This window comes from Ylistrum balloti, unplaced genomic scaffold (genome assembly GCF_031769215.1).
Source record: "Ylistrum balloti isolate Yb309-2 unplaced genomic scaffold, AGI_CSIRO_Ybal_v1 Utg369668, whole genome shotgun sequence".
Taxonomy (NCBI): Eukaryota; Metazoa; Mollusca; class Bivalvia; order Pectinida; family Pectinidae; genus Ylistrum; species Ylistrum balloti.
The window spans coordinates 2,523,139-2,538,903 of record NW_026781915.1 but is presented as its reverse complement, the minus strand read 5'-3'; the positions used below and the strand labels follow the sequence as shown (position 1 = coordinate 2,538,903).

The following is a 15,765-nucleotide window of genomic DNA, read 5'->3' as shown; positions in this document are numbered from 1 at the left end:
GTAAATGTAAAACCAACCGTCTGACATTGCAAATGACGTTGTGTAAAAGTGGCTACTCACTCGTCACGTAAAAGTTACACAGCACTACCTACCTGATGTTCATGTTCGAATTCCCTATAAAATTTCATTTCTACGCCATGTAATTTAAAACTGCATACCAATCTATGCTACCTAGTAAGGTCTTATATACAAGCTTTACTCAAAACACACAAAATATATTACCATATTAAAATACGATATAAATGAATAGGAATAAATTCTTTTTATTCTTGATTCGGTAATCACAGAATTCAGTGGAAACGATTGATTTCAAGTACAAATTATGAACAACATAAACAATACCGTTTCCAAGATACGTATCGCACATCAATTCTGTCGCAGAAATGTCATATTTAGGTATTATAATACATCAAGTGAAATGTCGTAGGCCATCCAATGTTGACAAAACTTGGACAATATTCAATCAACCAATGGGACTGACAGCAAGCAGATTTTATATGTGATCTCGACAATTTATACTTAAATTGGAGGCAAAGTTTTTTTCATACTTACGGTTCTTGCTTATTCATGTCTTTTAAACTTATAACAATAGGATTAACACATTCACTTCGATAACGACTGTTTTTTATATCTGCACACAACGTTTACAAGTCTGAGCAGGTTGTTGCTGTTTTCATATTTGATATTGCCGCTGTGAATATAAGCCAATCATTTTCTTGATTGGAAGGACAATGCAACATTTCATTGGTTGAATTTTTCAAAGTTGCTTTCTCGAAAAATCTCGCGATATGCGGTATTTGACGAGATACTGAAACAAGCATGGCTTCCGTCAACAACGTGAACATGTTGCAGAATAGGATGTTTAAGAAAAGCGCCATATTTAAGACAATTTTCAAGTGGTTTGCAACAACCTGTATAATTATAACAATATTTAAATATACTTCAACGCATGCTATCGATGAAACTGACAGCGTTACTTTAAACACACAATCAACAGATGGTGTTCCAAAAATTGCAGACGACAACACTATTGAAGAATTCACTATCTCTGAAAACGATTTCCAAGACGAAACAACCGCTGTTAAACCAGAGGAAACAGATTTTTATTCATTTAATGTAACTGACATAACTGGAGATCCGGTTTCATTGGAACGATACAGGGGAAAGGTAAACGCTGCTGTACAAAAGAACTAAGACAAATGTCGGCCTAAAGAAATATGATAATCAAATTTTCACATGCGAATGTCACTTCCATCTATGGAAAAGGATATAATACAACGTAACAATTGAAGACCCATATCACTCCCATGCATCTTGTGTAAACTAGCACTTAGAAAACCAAAATATGGATCACGTTCATCATGTCCCGTGAGAGACAACTCATCTCATTCTTACATGACATCGCACAAAACTACAATAACAGACACACATTACATCATGGACTTTTACAGTTTGCCAAAGCTTTTGACAGAATCAATACAAATGCCAACAATACAAAATAAGATAATATGGCATCACTGTCGGTACGCTCGCATGGACTTCAGACTTCATAATACAAAGCTCCCCTACAGTACTATTTGTAGGCAAAAACTAAAATAATAAAATACATTGTACCAGTAACATCAAGAGTGCCTCAAAGAACCGGTCCACAGTGTCTTTGCTCAGTCTTCTTCTCATATATATCAATGATTTCTTTGAATACATTATTGACAGCATTATCAGGCTATTTGCCATTGACACTATGTACTTAACAAAACAACCAAAAATAAAAATGACTACAAATTAAGACCTATTAGATGCAGCGAAAAATAGAAAGAATACTGGTTCATGCAATTCACTCGGACAAATATTAATGCAGTGTATTATATAACCATCTACTTTTAACACACACAGATCACACACCTTTATAAACTGATGAAGATAATTTTTTTTTTCTCATTACTTTCATCACTGGCCATAGTATTAATTCACAAAATTATTTTGTATATTGTTGTTTTAATACACTGTACATGGCTATCAAACTGCTTCCATATATCGTCTTGATGGAGAACCATGGCCCCACAACAAATTTGCCATGCTGACATATAATATGCCCAAGTAAAATACATAAACAAGTCTGCATCCTTTATTATCTTTATTGAAACAGTTAAGTTAAAATTATCAATATCAAAACAAAGATGCTGATATACAGTCTATCTACAAAAATGTATTTTTTAAAATTTGTTCTTTATACATATGCCAAAATTATTATATCAACTGCTATATCTGCAATAACATTTGTCTTCAAGGTTTCCCTCGTAGTAAATGTGGCATCAGAATGTGGATTCACAGACGACCATTATAAAGGCTTAGTGAAGCTACAAAAATCCTACAGAGGGGAGGACTTCAATGTGCTGGCATTCCCCTGTAATCAGTTTGGAGCCCAGGAACCTGCTGTAAGCTGTATTTCCATTGAATAAGAGTATGATTTAAATGTTCCTCTTTTTTTTCCCAAAGAATATCACTTCCTCATTGAATTTTAAAATTTCCTCAGAACACGCAACTTTTCAGTTGATGGCAGCATAATCATACAGTAGTATATCATGTATATTTTCTTGTTATAGAGCAACTATGAAATAGAAAGGTTTGCTAGGACAACATACAGAGCTGACTTTCCCATGTTTGCTAAAGTTAATGTGCTGAATGACAATGTGCCAGATGCCTGGAATTACCTCATAGGTAGGAATGTTGGAAATTTGAAGACAATTATGTATATTTGAAATTGACAAAGTGATATCAGCTTGATATTCATGATTTAATATTGAGAAAAAAATCAAAATAAAATAAAAAAAAAGGTTTCTTCCTTTCAAAACTAAAAGGTATTTAAAAAATGTGTTGTCTGCATAAAATATACGCCATAACCACATAGAAAAATATTTTGATTAAAGTTAGTTAAGTATTATTTAAGTTATTTCAGATTGCTATTTACTTTGTCTTGTTTTATTTATTTCACAGAAATACCATTAAGAGTGTATATAGAATTGTAGGATGTCATCTTTCTATGATATAAATATTCCTTTGAAACATGGAATTCATTTTACATTGATATCTATAACTCATTATATTTTCATGAATTTTTCATTTTAGTTGATAAGTTTCTGAAACTTGTACAAAATATAACATTAAATGCATGTATACCCATGTGTCAGTTGCCTGGTTGTTTTGTATATAAGTACCATATAGGTCTTGATTTTTATTTGACTAGTGTTTTTGGGATTGGTATGATTTGTAATGCGTTTCTCCTTTTATTGCTATGTCAGAACATGCTGGAGAACCACCAAATTGGAATTTCTGGAAGTACCTGGTGGATCAGAGAGGACACTTACTGAATGCCTGGGGTCCATGGGTGTCTGTTGCAGAAATTTATGATGATGTGAAGAGAGCAATTGAAGATGGCGATGATACGACTACTGTGTTTACTGAACCTGAGTCTAACACAGATCCTCATGGTGGAGAATTGTGACTTTTATGGATTTCATATGTGTATGTCGCATACTTAAATAGGGATCAAGATTTTCGCGAACTGGTTTTATTATTTAAATGTGTAATTTGAATGTATAAAGATGATTTTGAATGATCAGCATTGTCATCATGCTCGTTGCCAATCCACCATCATAATCAAAATTACTTTTGTTTTTTATCGTAATTTTCTGTTATGTTTCATGTCTAACCTTTGCTTGCTGGTAGGCATTAGTCCTGGAAACTCTTACATCATGAACTTGCATTCAGGAAACTTGGCAAATGTTATCACTCATTTTCGAAGTTTAAAACATTTTTTTTTTCTTTTTGTAATCATAATTTCTATAGGAGTTATGTCCCTTATATAACAATTATCCTCTGACTTGATACAGAATATCAGCAATTGGCAATAAAATTACATTTATTACAGTATTTAAGGTATATACTATTTTCTTTAGATGATTTCTTATGCTTGCTTGATTTGGTTCCAGTTTTTAGTTAATGATTTATTTGCCTTTTTTTTTATTCTATTTTCGTTCCTGTTTTGTTAATTTTTATTTCAGAGAATCTCTTTCAGTTTATATCTAAAGTGTTTTGAAAATGGGAAAGTTATATACATGCTTTTGATTTATTAATCAGGTATAAGTATTATTTTGTCAAAATTTCTTTGAAGTGATAGTGATTTGATATTTTTCATAATGATGATATAACAATGCTTGCAAGTACAATTTTCCAAAATTGATATTTAGAGTTATAACTTTGTTAATATTACAATATTCTATGATGCAGATTTTAAGTAATGTCAAATATTTTTGTAACCCAATACTCATTCATTTTGAGACATGGATGCCATAATTGTTTGTTTTGAAGAAAAGTTCTGTTCGAAATAACTTTTCAACTGCTGGTGTTATTGCAATGAATTCATTAAATTATACAGTACATATAATCAAAACATTAATTTGGTTTCAGTTATTTATCTTGTTTACATATCAAAAGTGAGATTGAAATAGATGAAATATTACTCCACATAAGTGTTCCTCACTTTACAATTCTATTATTTCAATTTGTAACATTTACTTATGTAAAAGGTCATTGTTTTAAATCTATATGTTGACCAGCTATAATTTGTTTGCCATTTCTAGAGATTTGGTTTTTTATTTCAAATAATACATTATCAATTAATTTGTAATTCCAAATGTCAAATTGAAATAGTGACATATAAATGTCTAAAGAAAACCAATAATGATATTAACTTCATGTGTGGCTTTTCCTTTGACCATGAATATGTATGAAATGAAGGTTAAATCTACTATTATAAGTTGATTGACAGACATTGTTGTATCAAGTTTCTTATTGATATGAATTATAACCGGTGTCCAGTCTTGTTTTGATTTTTCTTTTCTTTTTAATTAATTTTTTTTGACCTACTGTATGTGTCTTGTCCTCTTACTTGTATGAGGTATATTTTTGTAACTAATGTCCAGTGCTAACATTGCTGATTTGTATTATTTTCACTATGGTGTGTGTCTAGTCTTCATATTTGTATGAAATATAACCATGTTCTCTTCTGATTTGTTTCAGTTTACCATGGTAACTCATTATATTTGGCTATGTTATTTTTAATTTTCTAAATTTGTATTGAAATTTTAAAGGTGCTAATTGTGTGTCATTTGTACAAATAGACAATAGTATGTGTTAAATCCTCCATCTTGTAACTTGAGGTATATATGTAACTAACGTTGGGTGCTGATATGTTTTTGACAATTTTATGTCTAATATTCATACTTGGAAGAAGCATATATGAAATCAGATGGTCATTTGTATTGTACTGAATTATGGTTAGTGTGAGTTCCGATTTATTTTTGACTGTTGTGTCAGGTCATGCATGAAGTAAGAGTATGTATACTTACTGTACCAATTGGTGCTCAAGTGTCATTGTAATTATATTTTCTACAAACCTTTTGTTTGATATGCAGTTATACTTTATTATGATTCACTGTTTATTGGTATCAGTCCAACCATGAGACAGCATTTAAAATTGTTATATACATGTGGATCTGTGTGTGTTTTGCATTTTGTAACTAAAAATGTTGTTAAGAATTCTTCGAGAGCAAAACCATCTAGAACAAAATTGTTGATTTGAACCATGCTTTGTTTAAGTTGGTGTATAATACTTCTTTGTTGCTCCAGTAAAATAATAGTTGACTTAAATAAACTCAAAATGATTGCTGAAAGAGTGTTGATATTTCAATAATGTCATATACACTGTACTTCCATATAATGTTTTGTCTCCAGCTGCTTTTTACTTGAATTAACATTGGTTAAATGTTAATCTTATCATAATCAATAGATGCTTCATTTTGAAAAGTATCACTCTCTGTTGGTAGTGTATACATGCACTGGTTTGTTGTCAACGGATTGCTATAACATCATTTACAATAAATATAAAGTTATGGAGCATCCTTGGATATATGACTCCTCAAGACCAAGTAATATTGTCTATAAAGTATAAACATTTAATGTTTTTGTCTTTCTGACTTCAAACCTTACTTCTTCTTTTGCTATTTTTGGTGAGAAATGAAACCCAGGTAATGTTATTGTATTTGTTATAAATTAAGTTTGATTGACTCCCAGGTTAGTGATATTCTTTAGACAATTGAATGATCTAATAATCACTGTAACCACATACACATGAAAAGGTGAAACAAGACAGACCACTAGGCTTAATCCAGGAGCCTTTCAAGGGGCTAAATCCCTCATAATATATAGGAAATGGCACAAGCAGGTGTTTCCCAATGTTAATAATAGATACATGCAGCTATTTCTCTAACAGTCCTACATGAAAATGTGAATATGTTCATGCTACAGAGTTTTCCTTGGCTTTTACTATAGTCATTGCACAGAACGTTTAAGATCCAGTTTCTATATCATCTTAAGACAAAGTGTCTAAGTGACCTTTTCCAATTGTCTTTTGTACAGTGTCGGGAGTCATTTGTCCTTAGCAAGTGACATTTTCAACTTCTAAAAAAAACTTGAACCTGTTTTTATGGAATTTTGTAAAGCCCATTCATGGCTAAATGTTAATTATCCACTTCCAAGGGACCAGTTGTGCAAGGCAAAGGGGATCAAATTCACTGAAATTTCAGATCTCAAGAACCAGATGGGGTATGATTCAATACTTTCCATTGACAGAAGGGTCTTTAGGTGCTTTATCAAATGAGCGATTTTCATGAATCCAGGGTCCAACAGGAGGTAAAGTTTAATATGGTTTATATAGACGAGTTACATTTCTGAGCATAAGTTGTTGAATTTGCATTGCTAATAATTCATATTTGGTAAAAATAATAAGTTTCGGGTGACAGTTTGATGTACATATTGACAATGGGGCGATGGTCATTACCAAATGGTGTCAAATTGGCTCAAATTTCAAAAGTCTTCTTCTCAAGACCGAGATATGATAGAATCAAATGTTCTTTATGGATTAAGTGTCTTAATGCCCTCTAGGGGGTATGGCGTCGAAGAACATTCATTTCCATTGGAAATAATGCAAATTTGGTTAGAATTATTAGCATGGGATAACAGATAATGTTGTATTTTGTATTTGTGCTATGTACAATGTAGTTCAAGTAATCTTACTTTGTCAATGAGACAATTTCTATGGTATATGATAAGAACGACAACTATAGAACTCGTGACCGTTTAGGGCTAGAAGCATTTTTTAAAAATTCTGCTGCTCTGGAATATTTTATATACGACATTTTATCTTAGGGAATTCAAATATTTACATTAAAGGTCTTCAATATTAACATTTGAAAATACGGAGAAACAATACTGCAGTGTATATATACATATATATTTTTTTAGCTCTGAGGTTATCGCAAACTGTCAGCTAATGTTGTTCACCGTCCGCGTCATCGTCCAGCTTGAGGTATCTGTGATATGCCTACCTTTCTTCTATTTAACGCATACAGTCATTTTTGGTCTTGATTTAATGTTAAGACAGTTAATGATCTCCTTCTTTTGGACTTACAGAATAAAACGTGTCTTTTATCTATAACCCAATTTAAAGGTTTTTTGGGTCAAGTTTTGGAAAGAGTTTAGATCAACAAGTATACATCCCTTCACTTTGGAACGAGGTAGGTTTTAGAAAGGCTTCAAAATGCATAAGTAAAGTGTATATACTCCATACCAGATATGTTTCTAAACATAAATCATTAAAAAAACATTTTGTAATGGTTGCTGCCAGCTCGTGTTCCTACAGTAGTTACACGCGGCCAAGTCCTGAATATCGTTTCAGCTTATTACATTTCAGACTCCGGTTATTTCACTCATACGACAGAAAAAACACATGAATGTATGTTATTATCATTTTTATTATTATTCATAACATTTTTTTCACATTAGTACTGAACAAGGAAGGAAGTGTTAATCTCCTTACACACAGTGGTCGTAAGGATACACCGGTCGACTAGAGTCCCTCAGACTCCACCACTTCTATCCCTAGCTTTATGGCGGGTCGTCACAGGTCGACGAACACGTGTATCATACCGACCATTATTACCGATACGTCTCTCCCTCAAACACACTCTCTCTGACACAGGTGCTTGTGAGCTAGAATTCTACATCTGTTGTTGCAATCTTCCCAAATACATATCCAAATAATAGAGTATAGAAATACATTCTACCTAAATGGCTAATTTATTGTGGCGGTAACACTATTTAAAGACTGACAGGGAATGATAAGTTAACACAAATATAGTTTTCTCGTTCACAATTATGTTTTACTCGATTACACTGAACACAGGGGCTTGATGAGGGCTAGTCACAAACAAAACATGTGCAAAACAGCAATGTTGAAGTTTCGCAATTTACTCAATCTAATTTACAATGCGAATATTTTATTGGAATGTTATTTTCAAGTACACGTATTCTCTTCTTAAAATGCGTTTTGCTCACGGGTTCTTTGTTGCTAGCCTATTAACATTTTAAACATATTATTTATAATGGCTAACTATAAATTATATAAATGGATGACCCCGATGGAGGGGTTAAACATCTTCGAAATTCAGGATGTCTATTGGACTATTTTCTGTAATTCTCGGAATGTGTCTTGGTAAACGGGCCTGAAAAGTAAGGGAAGTAAGCATTCCTGTAATCTTAATGGACGTTTTGTTTGCATTTCTCGAATCGATTAATTGGCCTACTGTGATATCATCTTGTCACTTTCCAAAGGCGCTGAGATGATGTGTAAATTATTCTGGATTTCGAAGATGTAATCGCAGAAGCGACACAGAGATTGCAGATGCACATATATGCATTGTTTTCTGTTTGTTTTACAAACAATTGTTAATAAACATAGTACAAATAACAAGATACATTTATTTTAGCAGCACATACTCACCACTTCCTTCCTTATTCACACCTCAGCAGTACAATGTTCAATACAGTGTAATACCAGTTTCATGTCATAGATTCATTCTCTTGTCAATATCAATAGTGTCATGTCAGGGCTTTGGTCAACTGGTCAGCCAAATTATCTGAACATTGGATACCTTCTGGGTTTTGTCCAAGTGCCGTCATGTAGGCTATCCATTGTATGACCAACTCGTTCATGAAACCATTGATATGGTATATATATTGTCCCGGTCAGTAGCATGGGGTAGCATTTCTTGAACTTCGCTTTTTTCTTACCAATTGATGTATGTTAAAAGTTGTATTTGGAGAAATGATATTTTGTTTTAGCATTAAGGTTATATATATGAATTAGAAAACGCCAAATAATTGCTGATGTCATTTAGCGTTTTTGTAAGCATCAGTAAAAAATTGAAATTGGTGTCTTAATTTTGGTTTCCTTTCTACCCTAAATGCGACCCTGAGCACTGTCAGTTGCGTCCAGCTGACTGTCAAAGTCAGAGTGACTTCCCATTCCGGCTGCTTCGTCATTGTCACGCGGAAACGGGTCACCGTCATTGTTGTTGTCAAGGTCAAATGGGTGCGCCCACGACCCCAGTTTCTTGTCAAATGTTCCCGTCTGTAGTAAGACCTTGTCATTGTCAGTCTGTGCTGATAGAGTGACATTGTCAGGTTCCATCCGGATGACCGGACAGACTCTGTCAAGCTCACATTTCCGTCGTATTATTCTGTCTGTCGCACTGTCAGACGATGTCGGATGCCATATCAGATGTCAATGACTGTCATCCACACGGCTGTTGGTCTGTGCCTCACATGCACGAACTATGGTCACCGTTCCTACCTGATATGCATTCTCAAGTCTTTCCAGCCGTGGCGGTTGTTGGTCAATGTCATCTACTTCCGGTGTCACTTCCGGTTCGTCAGTGGACAACAGCAGTTGGAGTCCGACCTATTGGTCATTGTCACTGAAGGTTTCCATTGCTGGAAACCTCGCAATTTCAATGACAGTTTCCGGTCGTGTGTTGTCATTCTCAGACAACACTGTCGCTACTCCGACCACTCTGTTGTCCGTGTCACTGTCAGGAGTTCTCGCTGACGCCGGTTGACGTTGTCTGGCAGTGTCACATATCACCGTGTGATGCGTCCCTAGGTCAAAAACATGACGTCGCGTCTAAATGACATTCTCATGACGTTCCCATGTCGGTCGCCCGTCACATACACGACTCGTTAATTCCTTGTCATACGCAGACACCTCCATCACAAGATCAGGAGACTGATGATGGTGTAGCAATGTCAGTCGATTGTCCTGTTGGTCACTGACATGTTGCTGACTGGAGGTTATTGTCGCTATTACAGTGTCAGCTGGTCAACAGTCGTCAAGACGGTCGGACAAGTGGAATTTCTACGTCATGTCCGTTAGTAAACTCGTTACAGTTATATCACATACAACGCACGTTAATGGAAGGCGTGATTTCAGAGCATGCGCAGAAACGCATTCTACCTGACTGACGATAACGTGTGCACGTACATACATCCCGGAAGTTGCGTGGACACAATCAAGACTGTGTCGATTCTCCCAGAAGGCCTCGTCTCAACATGTGACGTCACATCCGATGAATCAATCTGTGTCTGCTTTGTGGATTGTTCTGTCCTCGGCAGTTACGCTCCATACACGCAGGTGTCCGATTTGCATCGGAATCGGAGTTCCTTTGACGTGACATAGATATAACATGTGGTTGGTGTCCCTGCATCCGGTCCATGTCCTCCGCCGACATCAAGCGCCGCCTGTACCTGCGACATTGCCGGGCGCACCGATCGCGTCGTTTTACCTGGCGTATGCGACGCTTGATAAGGCGCCTATCTATGGAACTTTGCACACGGTCCAATATGTCGGCTGACGTCAGTAGGTATCTGTGCATTCCACACCTGTAAGTAAATGAAAAATTTCTATAGAAAGTACGCTTATATGATTCATTTCATATATCCATGCATTTGTAAAAACAAAATCCAAACAAACAAAACTTGATGATACTATTAGGCTGATCTGAAATGTGAAAATGCCATTTGTGAATTTTCAGTAAAAAAGTGTATTTGTCTGCCATCATAGATAGGTTTACCCGTCATAAATGTAGAGGTAGTCTTTGTCTCCGCCGAGTGTTCTCCAAATTTGTAACTCATCGTTGTCCTGATATATCGGAATTTCCACCTCGTTAACGACATTTTTAAGATTCTGGACTTGCTGTCGTGCCTCGTCCAAGTTCATATTGACAATCATGAATTTGATTCCAGTTATGCCACGGCGTTCGAACTTGGACCGGATGCGTTCGAGTCTAAAACAAAAATAAATTTATGATTATAAATAAATCCTAAAATTAGCACAGACCTGATCAGACATGCAAGGTATTTTGTAGAAATTGTGTTTACATATGGCGCTATGTTTTTCATCTTATCAAGTAGAAATACTAGAATAACATTAAAGCGATTATATGTAGATACATCACAATGCCATGAGCTGTAAGTTCTCAAAGTCCTGCGAGTTTTATCCGTGAAAGTTTTTGATACTTACGCTGTGGCAACCTGTACACAAAATCCTCAGCTGGCCTTTAGTAGAGCCACCACTCGTACGTTGCCTTCCGTTTCCTGCATGGGACTCGTGCCGTTCTCCGTCCGCCATATTGGTGGACGGGTGCAGAGTTGACCGCACGCAGATGCAACGAGAATGGCGGCTAGCCACACGACCAGCAAAGGGCCGGGGCCCCGCATTTTAGTGCTTTCTCCTGGAACAAGATCAAAAGAATCACTCTAAATCATGTAACTTCTCTTTATGTTAATGCCTTATTAAGATTATACAAAAGACGCATATTATGTATATAGCAACATGTAACACAATTTAATTATTAGAATCAAATATAGCAGAGTCAAATAATGAATTGAACTGCGCCATACAGCTCTTTTTTTAGCTTGCAAGTCTCGTCAGTAATGTTAAGGGTCTAATTTTTAAACCTAGGAGGCGACTGAGGAAAATCCAAAGTGATCGAAAAACGTCAAATGTAGGCCCAGAATAAAGAGCATTCGTTTGAATACATCTAATCTATCATTCCGTTGGTGAATCTCAAATCAGCTCAAGCCGATTCTATTTAATTGATTTTAAGTAATTTCCGAGATAAAGAGTAATTGTAACAAGTGGTCAGTGAACATACGTGATTTCTCGTTTTTTTGTAAGTAATTTGTTTTTGACGAATCCTTGGGTAATCCTAATCATTATTGGCGAATTCCTTGATTGTACTGTATTGTATTTTTCTGTTGCAATTTTAGAAAAAAAAATAAATAAAACAAAAACAAACAAAACAAAACAAAACCGCGCATCGCTGTATATCTTTGCGATACATCAGTCTCGTTGTCAATATAAAAAGATCTCGACGACATAAACAGGAGTTAAATTATACTTATTTTTATTACACACCAGGTCGACGAATATTTGCTTGTGACTTATATCCATATAATCACTGTATCATACCGCTTGAAACAATACTTTTTGGATGAAGTGCTCCGTCACAAGCTTATCTTATGCATATTATTAAAAGGTGTACGTCACCCGGGCGCTTCTCTTATCACGTGAACAGATTACACATTGTACTTTGGAACAATATGTGACTTATCTATTCGTAACCAACCCCATCACGTACACACGACGTATTAATGTTTTCATTAACAAGAATAACATTGTTTTCGTAACAAATGCTTGTTCGTGACAATTGCACCCGTATATAGCATAAATAAGACATATCTAGTCCTGTAATAAATCCTTCGAAGGTTTATATTTCAACGTTTATAGTCGTACACTTACTATTTGTTTTATTGTCGAACATCGAGGTTCGACAAAGACATTAATATTAAATATAAAACCACAATATGAATCTTTAAAGACATACATTATAAAACTAACGGGTACTTATCACTCGCCTGTATCGATCTCTTTCCTATATCCCCTCAGAATAAATCCCCTTTGATTCTCCTCACCATCTCTCGTCTGTACCATTCCCCACATGTACCCATATATTACCTGCATCGTCTCTCTCTAATATATACCGTCTCTCACACATACCAATCTGTACCTCCTCTCTGTTCTATCTCTCACCTATAGGGCATTTGTGTTGCATTCTTCGCCTGTATCATATCTCCGTACCATTTCTCACCAATATCCATTTCGCACTTTTACCACTTCTTAACGGTAAACTGTATTAATCTACCACCAATCTGTTACATCAGTCACTTGCATCAATCGCTCAGCTGTATCCGCCTTTCACCTGTGTTACTTTCTCTTTTGAACCACCAAATCACCTGTATCTGTCATTCATCAGTGAAATCACTCACCTGTATCCGTCTCACATGTATCTGTCTCTCACGTAAATCTCTTCACCATTCTCACCTGTACCATCTCCCACGAGTATCTATTTTTTACCTGTAACTATTGCTCACCTGTATCCCATTAACCTGAACCATGTCTCACCTGTATTCATTACTTCCCTTATTTGACCATCCATCACCCGTACCGTCTCTCGTCTGTACCATGTCTCACACCTCTCCATTTTTTTTTTTTTTAGATTTATCACCTCTTCCATCTATCACACGTACCGTGCCTCACATGTAACATTTCTCACCTGTATCTACCTGTACCTACCTGTACCTTTTACACTTATGTACTCATTGCTCTCTTCCCATGTAACCACCGTATTTCAAACGTCTTTAATCGACATGATAGTATGTTCGAAGTCTGTTGACCTCATCTCCTGTTAGTAGAGATTTTGTTTACTGTAGTGGAAAATATGATATCAACAATTGCCATAGCACAAACAGTATGAAAGACTTACTTGTATCTGAGAATTTAACGAGAGACTGTACACACGTCCTCTATCCTGTAAGGAAATGATGTTTGTGCCGGGTACGGCGTCACCTACCAGCTAGTTTGTCGGTAGATGACCGACCTTGGATAGTGTGCTGTATTTTAGACCGTAAGGAGGTCCTAACTATTGACCTAGATGCGATGCAAATGGTCAAAGGTTGACAAGTTCAAATTAAAATCTTTGTTATATGACATCTGCTATTAAAATTCAATTATAAATTCATTATGTCAAACAAACTGCATGCCATGGCATACGATACAAGGTTAAGTGTTAAGTGACAATGCAGCATTGTTAACTTAATGTTTACCTGTAGAATTTTTAGGTAAGTGTGTCACGTGTTGTGGTTTATCTACACACGTCACAGCTACACCCTTGACACATTTTCTGTGCATTTTCCGAGTACGGTGCTCCGTGTTTCGCTATCATCATCAGTTTACTTTCGATACCCTTTTACAGATTTAAATACAGTCCCTTTCTGTTTCGTCTCTGAGTACATTGCTATGAGAATTAATCATTTATGTTTACGTGTCTTAGGAAAGCGTACTTAAGATAAGTCCATTTTCGTTAAGTATATTGAGGTTGACAAGGTGTTGCGTCTAATCATGGTTTAGATCAATTCATTATTTTGTTATCAGATTCTCAAATAGAGTGTTTACTGAAAACAGAGATGTATATATATCTAAACAGCCATCTTTTCCCAGTACACAAGGGGAACAAATGGAAATAATGTATAGAATAATAAAATTGGCTTATGCATAGTGTGACGGATATAGTGTGATGCGACGGAATAAACGAGGATGTTACTATCATCGACTGAAAACGTCGTCGTTGTCATCAGGTTTTCAATTCCTAGCCATTCTATCAACAGCTGGTCAAAAGGGAATGAACAACAGAGATTAGTTGGATGTTTGCCAAACCAGACACTGTTCTAGCCTAACGAATTTCGTGGTACATTATACTTACTTGCCGTGTAAGATATGTGTAGCCTTACATCTATAAGGGAAAACGTACGGCGCACATCTATTTGGCAAGGAGAGCGTGTTTACAAGCAGACTCTTATAAAGGAATGTAGTCGCATCTGAATACTGGGGCACGTCTTTTTTGTATTATGTTATTTTAATGCATGTACGTCTGTAACTGCTGTGATACTGGGTTTGCTTGGTGGATTTCTTTTGAATTGTGGCCTTCTCGTAGTAGGCAGTATCTCACTGAACAGTATGCGGGAATCCCGTCGTATGTTGCCCAAAGCATCTGGGTAAATAGTCTTGCTCAAGGACACGACCACGACAGTACAGGTCGAGATCCATAAACACAGTTTCTTGAGAAAGTGGTCGCACCGACTATGGATATCGAACCACGCGCATCGTATCTCTGGCACCGGGGTCCAAAGTCTGATGCTGTAATACTTGGACACGTCTTTGATGAATATATGATACTCGCTTTGATACTTAGTCACACATATCACACAAATATTCCATGCCTTCCCATGTTATGGTAGTCATGTGATACGTCATGATGTAAAAAGTATAAACCATATGTACGTATCTTTACTTACTATCTTTACTAAACGGTATCTTTCTTATTTTAGTTTTCCCCATTAATTAACCGTTTTTCCGGAGAGGAGCATGATCACCGCATAACCTGGCAACCTACATACTAAACAAATTATGGCAAGACAGTTTTCCAGTGAATAGATAGCGAGGAAAAAGATTTCCGACGTCAATAATATCAATTTCATTACAGTGAGGAAATCCCAGTATTTCCTTGTCAGATAGATTTTGATACTTAACCGCATTAGGCAGATCATGTCACCAGTTGTCTCTTATTAAGTCAAATATGAAGCATTTACAAGACCAAATGTTGCTATATATAAGTATGTTTTCCTAAATATATATATAAAAAAAATCATGCACTTGAATACTTGAAGAGGCAAGCTGGCGTTACATTACTC

At 35.8% G+C, this 15,765-nt stretch overlaps 2 protein-coding genes across 2 annotated transcripts; one reads left to right on the top strand and one right to left on the bottom strand.

The window, feature by feature from the left end:
- Nucleotides 1–819: 819 nt before the first annotated feature.
- Nucleotides 820–3,980, top strand: LOC132561077 (glutathione peroxidase 7-like). The gene is made up of 4 exons (XM_060225802.1): nt 820–1,167; nt 2,289–2,435; nt 2,604–2,718; nt 3,300–3,980. The coding sequence occupies exons 1-4, from the start codon at nt 820–822 to the stop codon at nt 3,500–3,502; spliced, it is 813 nt and encodes a 270-aa protein (XP_060081785.1). The 3' UTR covers nt 3,503–3,980.
- A 3,873-nt stretch (nt 3,981–7,853) lies between these two features.
- On the bottom strand, nt 7,854–13,116 carry LOC132561532 (uncharacterized). The gene is made up of 3 exons (XM_060226237.1): nt 13,049–13,116; nt 11,028–11,240; nt 7,854–10,836 (listed from the first exon to the last, which is right to left on the bottom strand). The coding sequence occupies exons 1-3, from the start codon at nt 13,114–13,116 to the stop codon at nt 10,515–10,517; spliced, it is 603 nt and encodes a 200-aa protein (XP_060082220.1). The 3' UTR covers nt 7,854–10,514.
- Nucleotides 13,117–15,765: the final 2,649 nt, after the last annotated feature.

Coding starts and splice junctions, on each gene's coding strand:
- LOC132561532 (XM_060226237.1), bottom strand. CDS start 13,116: ATGGATATTGGTGAGAAATGGTACGGAGATATGATACAGGCGAAGAAT. Junction 11,241..13,048: donor GCAACACAAATGCCCTATAG/GTGAGAGATAGA, acceptor TTTTTGTTTTAG/ACTCGAACGCATCCGGTCCA. Junction 10,837..11,027: donor TACCTCTACATTTATGACGG/GTAAACCTATCT, acceptor ATTTACTTACAG/GTGTGGAATGCACAGATACC.
- LOC132561077 (XM_060225802.1), top strand. CDS start 820: ATGGCTTCCGTCAACAACGTGAACATGTTGCAGAATAGGATGTTTAAG. Junction 2,436..2,603: donor TTGGAGCCCAGGAACCTGCT/GTAAGCTGTATT, acceptor TTCTTGTTATAG/AGCAACTATGAAATAGAAAG. Junction 2,719..3,299: donor TGCCTGGAATTACCTCATAG/GTAGGAATGTTG, acceptor TTGCTATGTCAG/AACATGCTGGAGAACCACCA.